The sequence below is a fragment of the Cyanistes caeruleus genome, chromosome Z (assembly GCF_971803275.1).
Source record: "Cyanistes caeruleus chromosome Z, bCyaCae1.hap1.1, whole genome shotgun sequence".
Lineage (NCBI taxonomy): Eukaryota > Metazoa > Chordata > Aves > Passeriformes > Paridae > Cyanistes > Cyanistes caeruleus.
Window position 1 is genome coordinate 35,693,547 of NC_141732.1, and position 20,054 is coordinate 35,713,600.

Here is a 20,054-nt window from a genome sequence, read left to right on the forward strand (position 1 = left end):
AGATAGAAAACTGTGAGGATGTACTGGAAGCTTAGTAACAACTTTGCCACATCTGCTTACAGTGTGCATGTTTCCACCCTGGGGTAGCACTGCTTCATACAGAGGTAACAAAAAAAAAAAAAAAGGAAATTTTAAGAAGGCAGGTAAGAGTTTCCTTTCAGATCACCACTCAGACAGGACTAGCCAGATATGAACAATAGTGAGAAGAATAAGAAGACATTACTACCACTTAGAGTGAGGAAGAAATATATTTATACTGCTGACTGAAATAATTCTGAAAGAGGAAGCCCATAGCTATGTACCTAGGGTAGTTTTTCTAAAGCCTTAAGCCTGCTTCCTTTTACATGATGAGTATCAGCTTCTGAAGTACATGGGCAACATCTAGTGTTAGCTGAGGCATACTGCATGTTCTGGCATCTCTGTGAATGGTTGAACATCTGGATTACAGACAATCAAATACTGTGCATGAGTTTCCTTGAGAACTCTTGGTCAGGTCAAGAGGATGTATCCCAGAGATCAGAGAGGCATTACCACAAAGACATACATCATGTATTTGCTTCTGTTTTCTCAAAACTGACTGCTGTAAGTGGTCAATTCTGTTGGTGTCCATTTTAAACTTACTAACAAACAGCTTGGAACCTTGAGAAAGCAGGTTAAAGGTACACTATCAATTCAGAAGTGATGTGTTTTAGACTAACAAGTTTCTAATCCACATGGGTATCCCTGTATCTGCTCTGGGAGCATCCAGCAGCCATGCTTCCAGCAAGCTACAGATCATTCTATAACCTACAAGTAAGCTAGAAAAAGATGCTGACATTTGCTTCCACCAGGCTCAGTGCAAGGTGCTGGTGGTTACTGCTGCATCATGAGATCAGACAAACTATTAGATCCAGGTGTCATGCTAGGCCTCTTAACTGCATCACCTGCAGTTTTTCCTTCCATGCTGGACTTTCAAAGACAGAAATACAGTTATGTTTCTTGGGTTAGCAACATAGAGCTGGTTTCAGCAAAGGAAGCTTTAAGGCGAGTTTGATACTCTTTTTGCCCTTACCTGTACTCTTCCTATGACTCAAATCCAAGTTGCTAACAATAAAAATCATTTGTCTTTTTGTCATTCTACTGGTAAAATGTCTTGTGCTGTAGGTATGTGAAGGTAAGAGCATCTGTCCAATTAATCTAAATCAAGGACTTATTCAGTGCAAAGGGGAAAACAAACAAAAGGGGAGGTGATAATCAAGAACATATAAAGACAAACCTGATAGAAAACAGATAAGAGAGATGATGAAGGATTAGAAGTTTTTAGTTATTAACTGATGGATGATTGAAAGAAACTCCCAGAACCAGCTTTGGAGATGGCCACCTTCATAACTAATAAGAAAGGAGAAACATAAGAGGATTGTGAGGATTTGGAATGTTCAAGGGGAGAGGTGTAGTGAGTAAGAAAAATTTACACAAGAACTTTTAATGAAAGGGGTCTGGGGAGAAACAAGGAAAGGGAGAAGACAGGAAGTGGTATAAAAGGGACTGGTTTGCTGGTCAGTACACTTGTCTGAACACACCTGAACACACCTTGTGATCATTGAAGTTGCTCCTACCCTCTTTATTAAATCCTTCATATAGTATGTGGTGGTCTTTGCCACCAGCCACCATGACACACAGTGGCCATCCTGAAAAATAGTAACTGTGAGGGAGAACAAAGCAGGTGAGGGGCTCAGCTTCAGCTTGCTGGAGTGAGACCTCAAGTCTCAGGAACATCTGCTTGGCACCATTTGCCGTGGGGCAGAAGAGGGTCTGTATGTTCTGCCAACCCCCTGTGTGCAGCTGGGGGGAGTGTACTTCACTGGCAAACCTTCAGTTGTACCTGTCAGCAAGTAGAAGGTGCTGGGTCTGAGCAGAGGGACCAAGGAGGCAGAGGAGCAGTGCTGGTAACTGAGGGGACCTGTGATTGTATGGGACCTGTGAGATCACCATGTGAGTTCTGGATCTGCTGACTGTAGGAAACTTTGAGTAGGAGACTCATGACTCATGCAAAAGGATTCAGGATCTAGGTGGCAGTAGTGGATAGACAGAGGTGTGGGTCATGCCAGTAAAAGCTGATTGTGTGCAGCAAGGCTACAGAGACCTCTAATGCATTAGGTTTTTCCACACAGAGAACAGACATAAACACCTCCAGTTGTACAGCACATTTACTCTGCATTAACACAAAAACAAAACAACAATAAAAAAACAAAAACAAACAAACAAACAAATCAGAACCAACGCATTGAGAAATGCAGTTGCCAAACTGCAGACATGAAGAACTTTTAAAATAAGTTTGATTGAAAAACAAATTTTAATGAAATTCAGGTGCAAGAAACTCCATGTAAAGCTTGAACACATTACTAGAGAAAACAGACTAGACTAAACAGATAAATTCTGTTTAGAATAAAGCACTGGGTATTTGAGGAATATTCAACTTCTTTTTAGCAGCTGCCACTGACATTTTGGAAAGGGCTTTTTGTCAATTTTCAGTCTGTAAACAAATCTCTGTACTGTACTTCATCATTTACATCATAATTCCTAGGCAATTTATGGTGTATTCATTCACAGTGGTACACCTAAACACTTCATGGATCATCAGTTTCCGTTCCTGTTGAATAGGTGATGAACCGTTGATACAGTATTTGCCAGCTCTTCTGCAAACTGTTCTACCTGCCTAATTTCCTTCATAGCTATCCAGTTCTTGGGGTCAAAAAAAAAAAAAAAAAAGTGTTTTCAGAATTCTGAAACACAACTGATTTTCCTCAAATTTGAGTCTTACCATGGAAAACAACTCCAGCACTACAGCTTTACCTCCCAAGCAGATAATGGACAAGTGTACCCACAATAAATAAATAAACAATGCAGTAAATTCTGCTGGGTATAGTACTTTTAGTGTGTGTAGGTTTCCATGCATCCAGGTAATTTAGGTATCAAGCTTGAAAAAGCTTGAGCAAACTTGAAGAGGCTCTTCTGCCAGCCCATGATCCTTTGGCAAGACATGAACGCATCTTAGGCAATGTTTGGTGATTTCTGCTGCAAAGACTCTGCATTTTCTTGTATTGCTGTTAATGTGAACAAACTTCACCAGAGTGACACTGGTCCCAAGCCACCTTCTAGAGAATAAGTTCCTCTGCCAAGCAGTATTTTGATTACTATATTCTAGTTCCATAGGTAGCAGTGCAAGCTAACACTGCAAAAAACTCAAGCAGCACTGTCATTCAAGAAGCTGGCACTCATGTTGTGGGGAAAGCAGGCTGTGTCCATGCACATCCCACAGGAGCGGGGGTATGGGATGTCTGCCTAGTGATGAAGTTCCCCAGCACGGCTGGGGTGTTTGCACAGCAGCAAAGTGCTTGGAAACATTAAGTCCCCAAGACAGACAGAGGGCTGCTGTAATTGTGTTACACGTTTTTGCCTTCCATTCCAGGGCAGGATACTGATATTCAAGATTCTTGTTGTTTGTAGCATTTCTGCTCCAGTACTTTTGATGACCTTTTTCCACTTCTCTGCTTAGGTGTGAGTTTATATCCTTGAAGCTATATTGGCAAATAATCTTGCTGCAAAAGTCCAGCACAAAACTTCTTGTGCTTTCCACATGCAACTGAGGTCCAAACCCACCACTGGACGATATCAGAGAAGAGCCTTGCCTGCTACCAAGCTCTGGGAAGGGCCAAGTGCATTTACACTTATTTCACTATATTAAAATCAGACATACGAAATATATTTCTTGTGATGACCTAAAAAGCCGGGTGGAAAATCACAATAAGGTGTGACTGCATGCAGCTGCATATCTACTGCAATGCAACTTGAAAAGAGGGCATCTTATTTTACTCTACTGCTAATCTGAACATAATCAAAGTATCTGATTTCTACCATTTCTTTAAAAAGGCCACCTCCACAGAGAGCATGACTCCCTAGGCAACTTTTCAGAGGGGGTTAAGAGGCCACCAGGAGGAGCTATGGTTCCAAACGCCCTCTAGCAGAGAGCTGAAAACGTCAGCCAACATTTTAATCTCAGAGCTATCTGAGTAAAAACGGCAGTAGCTCTGCTCCATTTTTCTTGGGACTGCAGAAGCAGTTCCTCCTGAGTGTCCACGTGTAGAAAGCTGGTCCTCTGACCTCTTGCTGGTACTACCCAGCTGCTGCTGGGTTTGGGGGAACAGAGGGGACAATCAGCAGTGACTGATCTGGAAGGAAAAGTGAGGGATTGGAACCATTAGGTTAGTTCACAGGTATCAACCCAATCCATGAGATTGGGTATCCATGAGACCCTCAAAAACATCTTTATTCGATTACTTTGCAGAAAGACTCTCAGGATGCAGCCTCTGTAGGCACACAATCCATCACAGTTTATGTGCATCTCTATTTCTCTGACAGTCAGGTACTTGGAAACAGGCTACAAAATGAATTTCACCACCAGAACTGAATTATCCATAGTGCTACTTCAAGTCTCTGCTATTTCAGAGCATTTTATAACCACTCTTTCCTCATGCCAACCTAAGAAAAACATGGATGGCTGTTTCATTCAACCCAGTTACCCCCACAGAGATGAAGCTCAGGAGCCACCATGGAGGAGAAAACAAAGAGAAAAGGCAGCCTGGCACTATTTTACACAGCAGCCTTGTAATGGAGAAAAGAAATGAAAATTCTGCTTCAACCACTTTCTCCCAGTGTTTGCAGTGCTCTTTGGACCTGTGCCACACTTCCATCATGCAGTTCTTCAGGACAGAGGACAGCGGGAAGAGAAGCCATACATAGCCTAGCATAGACTAGCAAATGCAGCACACACTCTGGTGTGACATTTGTGTTGGCCAGATGTGCTGGTAAACAGGCAAATATGGATTGTGAGGATGATGAGACACCAGAACAGGCTGCTCAGAGAAGCTGTAGATGACCCATCCCTGGAAGAGTTCAAGGAGGGGCTTTAAGCAACCTGGTCCAGCGGAAGGTGTCCCAATGTACAGCAATGGGGTTGGAATGAGATGAACTGTTAAGGTCTCTCCCAAGGTCTCTTCCAAAACAAACTGAACCAAACTGAACCAAACCAAACCAAACCAGACCATAACATTCTATCATCCTATCTGCCCAGTTTGTCAGCCCTGCAGTGCATTTTTGTAAGTAACCTACACCTCAAAGAATCTGCTCCCTTCAGGTCACATTCAGGTCAAGGAAAAAAGCTCCAGTCCTGCCAGGTCTGTGACCAGTGAAAGATCAATCAGAGAGAGAGAGAGAGACAGGGGAGAAAACATAATCAGTCTGTGAAAGCCAAGGAAGCCAGAATGCATTCAGGTACTCAAAGTTTTGCAGTACTATGTGTAAGAATATACAATGGGATTGTGCTGTCTTCTACTCTAGAACAGATACATTTATTTCCCCACAACGCTCCTGATAACTGTGACACTTAGCCTCTCCTTTCTCTGTTTTCCTCAGCAAACAGAGGCTGTGTTCAGGTTCAGCCCCTCTGAAAGGTGGACAGAAATTTGAGATCAAGAGATGAAAAGCCGGTTAAGAAAGCTGGAAACATTTTTGTTCCTCCCCTAACAGGCTATGGGAAGCTATGAAAAAGAACTACTTTTTACAGGCAATGGAAAAAGCAGTGAAGTATATGTAAAGGCATAGGAAAGGAAACCTGAAGGTTTGTTGTCTCACTGGGGAAGATGACTACTATATTTGCAAGTTGCTAGTCAACACATTGGCTCTAAGTTCACCCATGGGTGAAATTTAAGATTATCGTCCCAAGCAATGAAACCCTGCTAAGAGATGGGGGTGAAATATTGCTCACAAATTGAATTAAGTGTGATCACAAGAGGATGTCCTGTACAAATACAGAAAATTCATCACCACTTCCAAGTTTCTTTACATTCAACAGTCAGCAACACATCTACTTCACACAGACAGCAAAGGCCTTAAAAAAATTTGGAAAGTCTGAGCAATGAACTCAGTAGAAAACTTGAAAGGATTTTCTAGAATTAAGTCTTAACTGTGCAAATCACCTCTTGAGAACTGACTTTGGAAGACTCCAACATTATGATTTGTGAAGCTCCCATGGAATTGGTTTCTTAAATGTACATTAATTTGCACTTTAGAGACTTGCCTGGCCACTAGAGGTTCAGGAGGGCCCATCTTAAATAGCACCAAACCAACAACAGAAACATCCTTTTCACAAGTCTTCACTGTTTTATTCTGTTGTTGGTGTTGTTGTGAACCTTTATATGTAATCTGGAGCCCTAAAAAGCAAGAATTACAAGCATTACCAGTAGAGACATAAAATACTCTCCTTCCTAGCTGTGCTTATATGATCAAAATATTCTGTTCTAATAAATAAGTCAGTGGTGTGTAAATATTTTCACAAGGCACTGAAGGTGAAAAATATGCACTTTAGTTGGGCTCAAACAGCTAAACAACAGCTATGTTATAGCGGCATTATAATCTCCCCAAAGCATTATGGGATAACAAGAAATCATTCTTCTGCAAGAGAAGGATAAATAACACTTTCATTAAAATATTTTCACCTGTACTGGGCAGGTCAAACCCGTCAACAGAATTAATGATCCGGACTCAGGAAAAGGAGGCAGTTTAAGAACACCCCAAAGAATAGGTGTCCCACTCATAGTCTTCCATTTCTTTTTTTTTTTTCATAAGTTCCTTTTTTTTTCATTATTTTTAAGGCAAGAGTCTTGCAGCTCGCGTCCTCCTGCGTTTCAATGAATCATCATCTTATGCAAAGTCAAAGTCAGTAGTGGAAGGAAGAGAGAATGGGAAAGCTGGTGAGCACTGCTGGTGTCTGCAGGAGCGTGACTGGACCGTCCGTGGCCCCGGGGCTGGGGCTCGACCGTGATGTATCCATTAATGATGCGGATCCGGGGAGGAGGATCAGTAGCACTGCAAGGCAAGAGAAGAGCATCAGTCCTGACCCAGCCCACAACTGCCCTACAGCCACAGAGCAGGAGGAAGTCAGCCTCTGTGATCCACTGTCAGTTTTCTGGGTCCATGCAAATGGTCTCTTGTACCAGTTACACACTGACCAAAAGTCTGTGCCTCCTAAATGGCAGGGTGCTGTCTTGTCCCTCTCTCGCACATGTAGACAGCTCCCACACCAGCCCTCAAAGACAAAGTGTTACCCAGCCAAACTGTGAAGTAGACTTGAGAGGGAACAGGGAAGAGACGGAGGAGGGTGATGACAGCACCAAAATACCTGCCCTGTCTCAAGTCTACCCAGCCTGCCCATTGCTCCCACACAGCCAGTCCAGTGGGTAAGATGACCATACTCGTAGGCCCGGTCAGCTAAGTGAAAAATAGGTCAGAGCAAAACAAGTGTTGTTGCAGAGAACTGTCACTGCAAGGGCACTTGCTGAGCTGGAGTGAGGCATCTGTTTTCTGAGTGTATGTTCCTCAGCCATGCTCCATGCACCTTAGTGTGGACCCACTTGGTTTCTATACCGTATGATCTCTTCCACAGGTCAGGAATTACAAAGATTTACATGACATACCTCAAGCAGAGGAATAACAGCTTCCAGAAACACATCCTAGATGACCACAGTCCAGAGCATCTCACAGTGGTAGAGAGTACTCTTTGACATTGTGATGAACAAGAATTACAGCATACATGAGTTGAGCTCCCATAATGGCAACACATGATGCAGGAGAGAAATTGATGTGCTCCAGGTTGCTAACGCCAACTGACCTGAACTGTGGAAGATCATACACCACAGCAGACCAAGAGCCAGAAGGGTCAGATACTACACAGGACGTTGTTCTCTTTGGCAATGGACTGAAAGCAATGCTTGACACCACAGCTGTGCAACTGACATACCCTCCAGGACCACATGGTGCTGTGTAGAAACTGTAAACAAATCTGGACAAAACTAAAAGCAAGCCCACCTGGCAAATACTAAAACCAAGCAGTTTCTTCTGCACCCAATCCCCAGCTGCTGTGCACCATTCTTGTCTTATTTCAGTCCACTAAGCAAAAATGCTTTGGAAAATTGAAGGCAATTACTATCCTTTTAAAAAACACTTTACTCTTCCTTACCCAAAGGGCTCCCCAGAAGATCTGAACAATAGCTGGAGAGAAGCCAGCTGGCAGCACATCAAGGAAATACAGCCAGCAGCTGATGCATACAGGGGCACGAACCAAGGCCATTCTGACAAGCCCACTGCAGCACTGTTAAATCACTTGAGCTGCACCTTTCACATTTTCAAGCTCACGGGAGAAATCATAGAATTATGCAGGTTGGAAAAGACCTTTAAGGTCATCAAGCCCATCTGTAAACCTGAAAGCTGTGAATGGCCCATTTCATAGGAAACCCAGCTTTACCTGTGTCGGCACACCCTGAGGAATGTTTAGAGCGAAGGCTGAGGCTGCCATTCAGACATTCCAGGCACAGGCAAGCTGGAGCCGAGGGGCTGAATTTCCCTGGAAGGGATGCGCCGCGAGGTGGGGCTGTCAGTCCAGCCCAGCAGCAGCACGAGTGCTGTGGCAGAGCCCAGCAGAGAACCCAGGCTTTACAGAAGCCCAGCTGGGGCTCCTGTCAGAGGGAGAGCTGCTTTCCCTTGGCACTATGGGCACAGAGATCTTCCAGGCATCGTTTGTCCCTCCCAGCACTGCCATGCAACATCTCCTTCTCCAGACGTTTAAGCTCTTTTCTGCTGCTACGGAGTCACCCCTACAAAGAATGCGTCACCTAGCACTGGGGTAAGTTTCTAGCACAAAGGAGGATTTAAATAGTAGTGGAAGAAAGGAAACATCAAAAGAAGAAAAGAAGAACAGCATTTTCTGCTCCCATATTTGTGCAGCAGTTTCCTAGGCTGCCATCCTTTGCTTTGCTTTTGCCTCACTACTGCCTGGCAGTACTTGAAATGTAGTATGCAGCCCTAATGTGCCTTCAATTTGGTCACAGTAGCACATCTTCCCATCTTCCCCCTTCTTCTGAAGGCTTGATACTCCAAGTGCACAAGGATCCAAGAGTCACTGCCCACCGACTTCCCCAAACTTTGTGGGAGCAACTGCATATGAAACACTGAACGTGGAGGCAGGGTGGGAGATGAGATAGACATTCCTTAGCATCTCAGCTAAAAAGACTATCAACAGAAACTCCAAAAATCCATTCACTTTCAGCTAGTATCAACTACATTAGTAGAAAGTAAATGGTACACTAAGAGATGGAATCAAGTGTGATCATATAGGATTTGTTACATTGGTGCATCTTGGACTGTGTGCAGATACATCAGAAAACATGTTACATGAGCATTTGTCTCCCTTTGTCTCCCAAATACTTCTACTAAGGTTGAAGGAAGGAGCAAAGAAGGAAATGTGGTCTGAAAAATCTGACAATGGCTGAATGCTTCAAACAGAACAGCTGCTGCAGTGACTTGTGGCCAGCCTGAGCCATGTATCACTCATAGCAGTGGTACAATTAGGAACCAGGGACCTGACAGGAAAGGCATAGGAGAACCCTGCATTACTCAGTAACTTGAGGAGCAGGAATAAGTATTCTTCAGAGGGGAAAGAATCCAAATAATGTACAGACTTCTTTTCAAGAACTGTCAGACTTATCCCCATCACTTCAACCATGTTTATGTTGGTTGGTTGTTTATGGTATCACAAAAATTTAATGCCTTCAGCCCAAGTATGGCAGAGATACAGACACAAAGAGTACAAAACAAAGCAGATTAGGGCATGTGTGCTGTCTGACAGGAGGGAAACATTAAGGTATATGTTCACCACAGGCTGAAAAATTGCCTTTCTTATTTTATTTTTTTTATTAATTTTTTTTTAGGTTGCTGTAGGTAAGTAAGCCTTTTTGGATGAACAGTATGGGATATGTATGATCCTCTGCCCCACAACATTTTGATTTTTTTATATAAACTCTGCCATCCAATAGGCTACCATGCTTTTTCAGGCTGAAAGGGTACAGAGATTGAAAATACTGCATGAGTATTGCCCACGTGTAAGGAGAACATATGCCAGGAATGATAGTTTCTTCATATGCAGCAGCTTTTGGATAACAGTCCAAGGCTTTGATCTGTATCATCTATCACTGGACCCAGCCTTCCATGAAAGAGAGGACTGCCATATGCTCACAATCCCTCAAACCCAAACGCAAAATGATCTAGACAAGGCTTCCACTTGTTTCATGCACAGTTTTCCACAAATCTAAGTATGGAAAGAAAAAAAAACAAACACCAAAACAAACAAACAAACTTTTTTGCCACTAAAAGCACAAGAAACTTTGTGCAAGTGCTTCAGAAATAATCACAGCAGTGAAGAAGGTCAGATCCTGTCCAGAGGATGTATCTATCACTGAGGAAGTTTGAGGGTTGGTATTAGACCTTCTAAGTTAAAGTCCAGTTTGCATGACAAGCCATCCTCCCTCTCCCCAGCCATTAGCTACCTTTCTTCAATGCGAACCCAGAGGTCATTAAAGTGTCGCAGTCCTTGCTTCTTCTGCTGCTTTTTCTTCTTCTTTTTGTACTTCCTGTCTACTTTCATGAGTACATCAATGCTGTCAGGGAATAGCAAGTGAGGCAGGAACTCTTCTTCCTCCTCTTCCTCCTCCTTCTGCGGGTGCAGTGGGAGCTCATGGGACATGACAAAGGGACTGTGTGATGATGAAAAGGCTAACAAGGTTTTGGGAGATTTTCGGCTGGAGGAAAGAGAGAACACAGATAACATTTAAAAGAGCTTTGAGGCAAAATCCTGTAACAGATACTATCAAGGCACATACATATAAGATAGCTGTTTCTCCCTGGATGCTCATTTTTCTGCCTTGTATTCCGGCTCCCTCTTCGTTAAGTCAATATTGATTTTGTGATCAAAATAGTGCTCTTCAGCAAAAAAAAAAAAAATCACTGGAAAAGAGGCAGTCTGTATCAGAGCAAAGAATGCAGTCTGGATAAGGGTGGAGTAACTCTTGGTAATAAGCTTGTGTATCTAGAAAGAGACAAAAATGGAATCACTTCCAAGTCAGAAACAAACCACACTCCTCTAGTCTGATGTACTGCAGAACACAGACCAGATTATTCCTTTCAACATTCCTGCCCAGAGCAAACTAACTTGGGGGACAAGGGGAAGGGTCAAATAAAACAAGTAAAGCACACCAGCTGATGAAGCCAGATCTGGATCAGCAACTCTCACTGGTAGAGAAGGTAAGAAACAAGCTAGCCCATGGACTGCGGTCATGGCTACAGAAACACATCTTGAAAATTGCCACCTTTGAAGGCCATCTTTGAATACCACTGACAGTAACCTGGTTGGATGCTGGACCCACAGAAGGCTGAGGTTCTCAATGGCCTCTGTATCTCAGTGCTAAATGCCAAGTGTTCCAGCCAAGCTGCCTAAGTCAGGAAAAGCAAATAGGAGTATGAAGATCCTAAGCACAATGTAGGAGAGAATTGGCTTCGAGACCATCTAAAAGGAGCCTGAATGTGCACAAGTGCATGGGGCCTGATGGGATTCATCTGTGGGTTCTAAGGGAGCTGGCAGATAAGTTTCTAAGCCACTGTTAATCATTTTTGAAAACTTGTGGCACTCAAGTAAACTTTCCAAAACCTGTAAAAAGGGAAATATAACCCTCATTTTTAAGAAGGAGAAAGTAAAAGTCCCACTTCTGTGTCAGGCAAGATCATGGAGCAGATTCTCCTGAAAACTATGAAAAACAAAGAGGTGATTGGTAGCGGCCAACATGGCTTTACCAAGGGCAACCAATGCCTGTTAAATTTTATTATCTTCTCTGATGGGGCTGCAGCATTGATGGACGTGGCAGAACAACTGCCACTGTCTGCCTGGACTGAGACAAAGTGTTTGTCACTGTCCCACATTACATCCTTGTCTCCCACCAAGACAGATATAGGCTGGATGGATGGATTGCTTGGTGGATAAAGAACTGGCTGGATGTCTGCATGCAAACAATTGTGTCCAGCAGCTCCTTGTCCACATGAAAACCAGTGATGAGTGGTCTCTCTCAGGGGCCAGTACTAGCACCATCAATGCTCAAGATCTCTGTCAGTGACATCTGTCAGTGACACAGACAGTGGGATCAAAGGCACTCTCAGCAAGTTTGGCATGAACACCAAGCACTGTGGGCAGGGATGCTGAAGGGACTTGGGGTGATGGTTAATGAAAAACACAACATGACCCAGAAATGTGCCCTCACAGCCCAGAAAGCCAATGGGATCCTGAACTGCATCCAAAGCAGTGTGGGTAGCAGGGGAGGGAGGGGATTCTGCCCCTCTGCTCTGCTCTGGTGAGACCCCACCTGGAACCCTGCATCCGGCTCTGGGATCCTCAGCATAAAAAGGGCATGGACTTGCTGGAGTGAGTCCAGAGGAGGCCACCACATTGCTAAGAGGACTGGACCACCTCCAAATCAAGACAGAAGACAGACTGAGAAAGCTGTGGAGAAATTCTGGAGAAACCTGTGTAGAGAACTCATAGCAACTTCCCAGTATCTGAAGGAACCTACAGGGAAGCTGGAGAGGGACTCTTTGTGAGGAATTGTAGTGACAGAAGTAACAGATACAATCTGAAGAAGGGATGAATTTAGGCCAGGAAGAAATTCTTTACTGTGAGGGGGGGTGAAATACTGGAATATGTTGCCCAGGGAAGTTGTGATGCCCCAACCCTGGCAGTTTCCAAAGCCAGTTTGCATAAGACCTTGAGCAAACTGGTCTAGTGGGAGGTGTCCCTGCCCATGGCAGGGGGATTAGGATTAGATGATCTTTGAAGTCCTTTCCAATCCCTAACGTTCTATGATTCCATGATTAAGGAATCCTTTGGGCCATCTAGACTGCATTCACTGAAAGCAGACTAGTTTTGGCATCACCAAGTTCACTCTCTTCTCATTTTCTTTTTGATGAGGGCAGATGATTCAAAGCAGTGAATGCCTGTACAAAATACTGCATCAGAGGATGTCTCACACATGAGAGACCAGAGCTCAACACACCATTGTGGCACTGGCTCCCAGTGCTGATCTGCAAAAGGATGTAATACTGTCTTGACACTCAGATAAAGCAAACCAAGGAACATGAGATGGTGGTCTTAGTGGGTTTTACAGATAAGTACGGAGGTCTACATGAAGGGGAGGAAACTGAGAAATTGCATCTCTCTCATAAGCAGAACCAGGTTTTGCATACATGTATAGCAAGTAACAAGGAGTGGAAGTCAGGCATTAGCCTTCTAGATGCACAGAGCCGGTATCAGGCTGCCAGCATTATTGGGAATTTCAAAGGAGCTCCAGCAAGTGAGATATGTTACTGAGACTATGTGCATGTACAAACTGTCTTACAAGACAAATCTTGGAAACCCAAAGTTGAGCTTCCAGAAAAAAGCTCTCAGGGCTATGACTACTCAGCTTCCTGCAAAACTGAATAAAACAACAATCAGTTCCACTCTGATTACTGAAGCTCTGTTTCTTTATTCTTAGAGCAAGCAACATCTCATCTGTACTCTAAGGCAGGCAGACTGAAGTGTCCTATTTACTCATGGCTTTGCTGGCCCACATTTCTCATTGTTTGGAACAGTTTTCCCTCTTTATTTGTTTATGAGCATCTTGGACAAAAACACAAACTCAAACCACTCTGTGTATACAGAGAACCTAGCAAGAATATCTGACTGATCTTTATGGCTACTTCATAAAGAGAAGAGATGCAACAGTCTTCTGTAATGAAAGTGCAGACTGGCTTGGGCTTAAATTCAGAAAAGTAACCAAAAACCACAGACCACCAAGCAGAAACCTGCCTTTAATCAATGTAACTTTCCCAGAACTGTGCTCCTGTTTTAGCTTCCAATGGCACGAAAAGGAGGTGGTTTGGAAGAAGACATATTTCAGCATGGGTGCAGTTTTCAAACTAGCCCATCACTGTATGCACACTTATTTGATAAGCAAATAGAGAGTAGTTCCTGGAGAAGGGGAACTGAAGTTGTGGACTAGAACATCAAGAGAGCAGATGGAAAACAAAGAAAATTTGTCTTATTTGCTGCAAGGAAAATCAGAATGATCACATGTTGAAGTTTATATGAGAGAGACTGCTGCAGAATGGACCTTAGATTATCAACCTCATTCAAAATCATTGATGGTTCACCAAAACCTTATTGGTACCTACAAACAGATAGGAACATACTTCACAAGGGACTTTTTGTTTAGCCAGAGTACAGAAAGAGGCAGACTGTGCTGCTACAGTGAAACATTATGTTGCAGGGAAAGGAGATGACTGCAGACTTCTTCCTATTGTATTTGTATTTTAGGACCTCTCAACTAATATTCCTACTATCTGACACTACAGTAGTCATTTAAATCCTCTGCCTCAGTCCAACCACTTGCATTTTTATCCTGTCTCAATTATGAACAGTGAAATAGTCCACAGGTACTGACTGGACTGTGTGCAGACAGACTACCTATTAAGCTATCTTTCTTTAAGCTTTAAGAAGCTGCTGTAGCTGTTTTTAGGAATACCTACTGAAAGAAAAAAACAACATGAAAATTTCAGTTCAGGCTGTTTTGGGGTTGGTTTTATTTTATTTTTTTTTAATCATCCCTGTAAACACTGATACACTGGATTTTCTAGCACAACTCAAGTGTTATAGAATCATTAAGTCTTGTGCTTAAGCACAGGTGCTTATCATTGTCAGACTACCTGTCTACTGGCAGAAACAGGGTCAGGGGCTGGCATTCATATTATCATGGGCTAAATCTTGGATCAGTTTTTTCCAGTGCATGTAGAGTTAATGATGCATGTCCATGTCAAGAATCACTGCAGAAACATGACATACCAGAATTTCAATCTCATGTTTTCAGACAACAGCAAAGGTGGTATAAAGAGAAAGACGAACAATCAGAGCATGATAAAAAAGAGCTATTACTAATTTGCACCACACTAGTAGAGCCCTTCGCACAGACCAAGACTCAACACTGTGCTCTCTGCACAAATCCTATCAAAAGGTGGTAGTCCTGCCTGAGAGTCCAAGATCAGAAACACTGGGGAGGAGGGACAGAGATGTAAACAGGAACACTATGCCCGGTACAGAAGATAAAAGGTAAACAGTACCGTAATGAGGATTAGCTTCTAATTTTCTCCTTTGTGATTTTTTAGCAGTGAAGAGCAAACATATCTGACAGCTACATGTTTGGTAGGAGTCTGGAGAAGGGGAAAGCAAAGATTGCAGACCCTTCCAGATTCAGAATTGCAGGAAGAGGTAAGTCAAAGCAGAAGTAATTCTCGGTAGAGAGTGGAGGAGGAGATTATCTGGAATTCTGTAGTTACTGAAACCATGGAGGTGGATAAAAGCATCCAGTGAGAGATAAAAAGAGGCAGAAGGGGTATATCCCAAAGGACAGCTGCAGGATGAACCAGAACAACAAGTACCTTAGCTTAAAAATGCAGAAGAAAGCAGGGGACATGAGAGCAATCAGTCATAAAGACAGCTTGCAAAGACTCTGGGCTATCAGATGCCAGGCTGGGAGAAAGTAAACAGAAAGAATAAAAAATAGCAGTATGAATGAAGGGGATTATTAAAAGGCCAGGAACTCAAACATATGAAAGAGAGGAAAGAGAAACCTGGAAGCCTGTGTGGTACAAGACAGCATCCAGATCTGATGAACCAAGTATGCATTCTCTGTGTCTGTTCATTTAAGAGTTAAAAAGCCTTAAGGGTGGAAATTTTACTAACAACAACAAGAACAGCAACAAAACAAAAATACCAAAAAAACCCAACCAAACAAAAAACAAACTGAAAACGCCAAAAACAAAAAAAAAAGAAAATCCCACAACCACATAAAAACCACTGCAAAACCAAGAACAACAAACCAACAAACCAACCCCCCCAACCCCAACAACAAAAGACAAAAAACCAAACAAAAAAACCCCAAACAACCCCTCCAAAACAAAATCAAACAGAACTCCCTTTCCAAACTAGCTCATGGAAGAGAAAAGTAAACTGCTGGGAAGCAGAGAAAAAGCCTAGCTCACTCTTAGTTACAGTTCCAGCTACCATTCCAAACTTCCCAATTGTTTAAAAATCCACCTCCCCAATGGCTGCTCAGCTAGGTAAAAGTATGCATTACTTGTTGATGGCTTGTCCAGCTGGAGTGTGTTCTACCTCGTACCCTTCTCTCCTCAAAACATCAATCACTGTGTTGTTGCCCATGAAGTGACCTGCAGTGAAAAGAAAAATGACATCAGAACTCAGCAACCACATGGAAAGAGGGAGAAGAACAACCAAGGCCTTCCTCATCACAGGAGGTGTGCCACACTCAAGGCAGGCAGGGCTTTATCACTCCCCACCAACATGCACCAGAAACACAGGATCTCTTAACAAGTGATTGCTGAACTGTCCCAAGGTCACTTCAATTACTACATCCTGCCTTTCTAAAATGCAGATGTGATTGCAATTACTCTGGCCCCACAGGTAGCTGCATAATGGGCCTGCCCACGGAGGTGGTGGAGTCACCATCCCTGGAAGCGTTGAAGGAAAGACTGAATGTGTCCCTTAGTGCCATGGTCTAGTTGGTATGGTGGTGATTGGTCAAAGGTTGCACTTATAATCTCAGAGGTCTTTTTCAACCTAACTGACTCTGTGATTATCAGGCCATTGTGGATTACTTGAGGAAATAAGAGATCAAGTTTGGACACCCCTGTTCAAGAGCAGCAGTGAGTCTACGACTGGTGGTGATGCAAAGAAGGTCAGAATCTGGTCGCATTTTAACAAACTCATAATGACACAGAGCTGTTGCTCAATATCACTAACAATTTTTAAATGATTAAGAATAATCCAACTGCAAAGAAAAGAAAATCACCCTAAAAAAAACCCCAATGACTTAGACCAACCTCTTTCATTTCTTCATTATATGCCACTGGGGCAAGACTTGACTTCATGTCCATATGACTTCATATCCATGTTGATAAATGGACTTAGTTTTGGACAGACTTATATAGTTCTACCCTAATTTTGTGATTTACATTTCTGTCCATTCTCAGACAGATGTGGTAGCTGGTAAGATTGTATTTTGGCATCACAGTGAATAAATGACTACTCAAAGGCTGTAGGAGCTTTCCTGACTGGATGCTCTGCTCAAAGAATGTCTTCCAACATCACTTTAACATATCATCAGACCAGGCTGCTGAGAAGCAAAAGAAAAAGAGAACAAAGAGAGAGCAAAGAGCTTGCACACTTCATCAGTTCCAGCTAGATCCAGCTTTCATAAAACATTTCTTAATTTAACAGCCCACATAAATTAAAATTGGCCTCTGGCAAATTACTCATTAGAGTGATCCCTTGCTTCTGTAGCTGTACACAGCTGTACACCGTGCTAAAACTGTTAAGTCCAGAAAAACAGTTTTATACTGTTCATACATGGCAATAGAACCAACAGAGTAATTCTAGTAGCCAGGGAGAGTAAGAAGTTATAAAGAGAATTCTAACAGTGCTGAGACTATCAGGAGAGTAAACATAAGGGATTCATGACTTTTTATTCTAAAAGAGGTTGAATGAATTGGAGCACAAAAATTCTATTTTCTCATGCAAAGTGCTTATGATGTACCAGCTTAAGGCATGAGTTGGATGGTACCATTTGAGCACATGAACTTTCCCCCAGAGCCTTAGAGCATAAACAAATCTAGGTCAAATCTTTTATCTGAATACTGCAATACATACCCATTGGGTACCATATTTTCTCACACAGTATTTGGATTTTGCCCCGCTTCCTCAGATTAAATTTTGTCTTCAGGAGTAAAGCTTATGTACCATTATGCTGACCTAACCTAATACTGTTGGTAACTGCTGCTTCCCAATGGCTCAGCTCCAGGTACAATTAACCAAGAATTCTCTCATGTCAGCAAAAAAGATCAGATACAACCGGGAACAGAAATTACTGCAGTGAAATATTGCAATTGAGTAACATTAGCTACTGTAAAACAAACACCAGGTATATAAGATGCTAGACCTAGTTTCCACCTCTCACCTTTTAACACAGAGGAAGGGGTGCTTCCAATGGGTGATCCAACCCTTGTAAATGACAGGGAGGTAAGACAACTTGGACTTGTAGAGAAGCTCCCCTCAACTGACAAGAATAGAGGCAAGTATATATTTCAAGTTCAGATGAGGCATTCACCTCATGCAGGCAATGACACGTGGACCAAATCCCATCTTCAGAACTGAAAACAGTGCCAAGTCTCTGAACTCATATTTTCCTAATCTGAATCTTTCAGGAGGAAATGGACAAGGCATATAGATAAGCAACCTATAGGACAGTATATGGTCTTAAAATAATTTTCCTTAGGCAAGTTTAAGAGCTTACAGTTATATGCATTTCAGGAGTGAGCTACTGAATAGCTGCTCACACCACACCATTAAACATACTACTACTCCATCAATCTTCAGTCATCCTTGCTCAGAGCAGTGATTTAGACTGGAATGTAGGAAATCACTGTAGCACATGGATGAATCCCATTTCAGTCAGTCATCCTGCTTGAGTGATTTTCTGTAGCTGGGCTCTTTAATTTTAATTTAATTTAATGCAGTGATAAGAATATCTTTTTTATCACAGTTACCCGTACACAGTTTCACAGAGTGCCTTTGCTCATTGTTGCCAAGGCAATGAGTTATGTCTGCACATAAGAGAAAAATGATGTGCTAATACTGTGCCAAAGGGAACAGACTAAATGAATGTGTAAAACAGATGCATACAAATACAAAGAGGCACATGATATTAGATTGTTCACGAGACATGATCAATCAGGAGCCGCTCAGACTAGGTATGTAAAGGGTTAGGTGATGCAGTATGCGCTATACAAAAAGTGTGCCATTCACGCTCTGCAAGACAGAGCTTGTTTGTGGCCCAGAGGATCTACAGGTACAACTAAGTGAGATGCTAAATTTAAAAAGGCAGAAGGGTGAGGCTTTGAGGTACAGGATCCCACCAGAAACCTTTCTAGAGTCAGAACTTTTGACTTATTACTGGGGACAACCACAAAGAGCACTTGCTGGTATATGAGACATCAGATTGCCAAACACAACAGTAAGAAACACAAGAAAGATTCTCTCTCCAAGATTCACTGCTCCAAAATCAAGCAGCTATTGCTGCAAGGGGGACTTAGATGACAAATCACGTGAGAGGGTGCAGGCCTCTTTCACCTGTTTTCTGTTTCAGCCTAACACACTTGAATGCTCCCCAAAAGAAAGGCCCTGGGCCCTGTCCCATCAGAAAGCCTGCTCTTTTCTCTCTGTACATAGCCCTGCATTATCCTCACACCACTAGGTGAAGAGATGCATCCAAGAGGTCAATTTACTCTGGCAGGGGGTGGGGAGTCATGAATCTTTATTCTTCTGTGTTCAAGCTCAAAGAGAAACTAAGAAGCTGTTGTGTGGACCAGCTCAGCCATGCACTCTACTGGAGAGTAAATAAGGCCCAGGCCTTTAATCTGCACTGAAAGGAGATGGCACACAGGGACCACAACAGGCAATATGCTCAAAGAACAACGCAGTTTAACCAATGTGCACTTGCAGACTCGACCACGCATTGTGTGCTTCTGAGCTTCCCCAGTAGCCATACCCAATCCGGCAGAACACGGGCTGCTACTGCTGCCCTGAAACCTGTGTCTCCTGATTGCAGCTTTTACTGTCAGCACATGCAGAGCTGCCTCTAAAACCCTGTCAGATTAGGGAAGTTTTTATCTAGATGACTGTGGCTTTCAGCAGAGATTGCTGAACCCAAATTTGAGCCATTGTGAGTCTGAAATACTTCTGCATCTAGCGAAAGGAACTAGGAAATATTGCAAAACAAAGGTTCTGTTTCCATTGCTAAATTTTAATTTTTCACAGAAACCAAATCTGTAAGACTCAAGAAAACTATACTCCTCTCTGAATTTCAATAAAATCTACTATTCCAAGCTGATAAATAAAGTTCTTTGACCTCTTAGAATTATGTAAAAGGAAACCCCCAAGTATACATAATTCTGTGCTTTCTTTAGTAGGAAAATGGCACTTCCCATCCACCCCAAAAGCATGTGAAGACCTCACCATTTACAAACATCCCAAG

At 42.7% G+C, this 20,054-nt stretch overlaps 1 protein-coding gene across 2 annotated transcripts in view; it reads right to left on the minus strand.

The window, feature by feature from the left end:
- Window positions 1-4,386: 4,386 nt before the first annotated feature.
- Window positions 4,387-20,054, minus strand: part of TRABD2A (TraB domain containing 2A) — a 78,271-nt gene continuing 62,603 nt past the window's right edge. For both annotated transcript variants that reach the window (XM_086867320.1, XM_086867319.1), the window contains 3 exons: window positions 16,083-16,173; window positions 10,416-10,667; window positions 4,387-6,903 (listed from right to left, as the gene is read on the minus strand). In XM_086867320.1, the coding sequence (XP_086723446.1) occupies window positions 6,723-6,903; window positions 10,416-10,667; window positions 16,083-16,173 (524 nt within the window). In that variant the 3' untranslated portion in view covers window positions 4,387-6,722. The remainder of the gene's footprint in view (window positions 6,904-10,415; window positions 10,668-16,082; window positions 16,174-20,054) is intronic.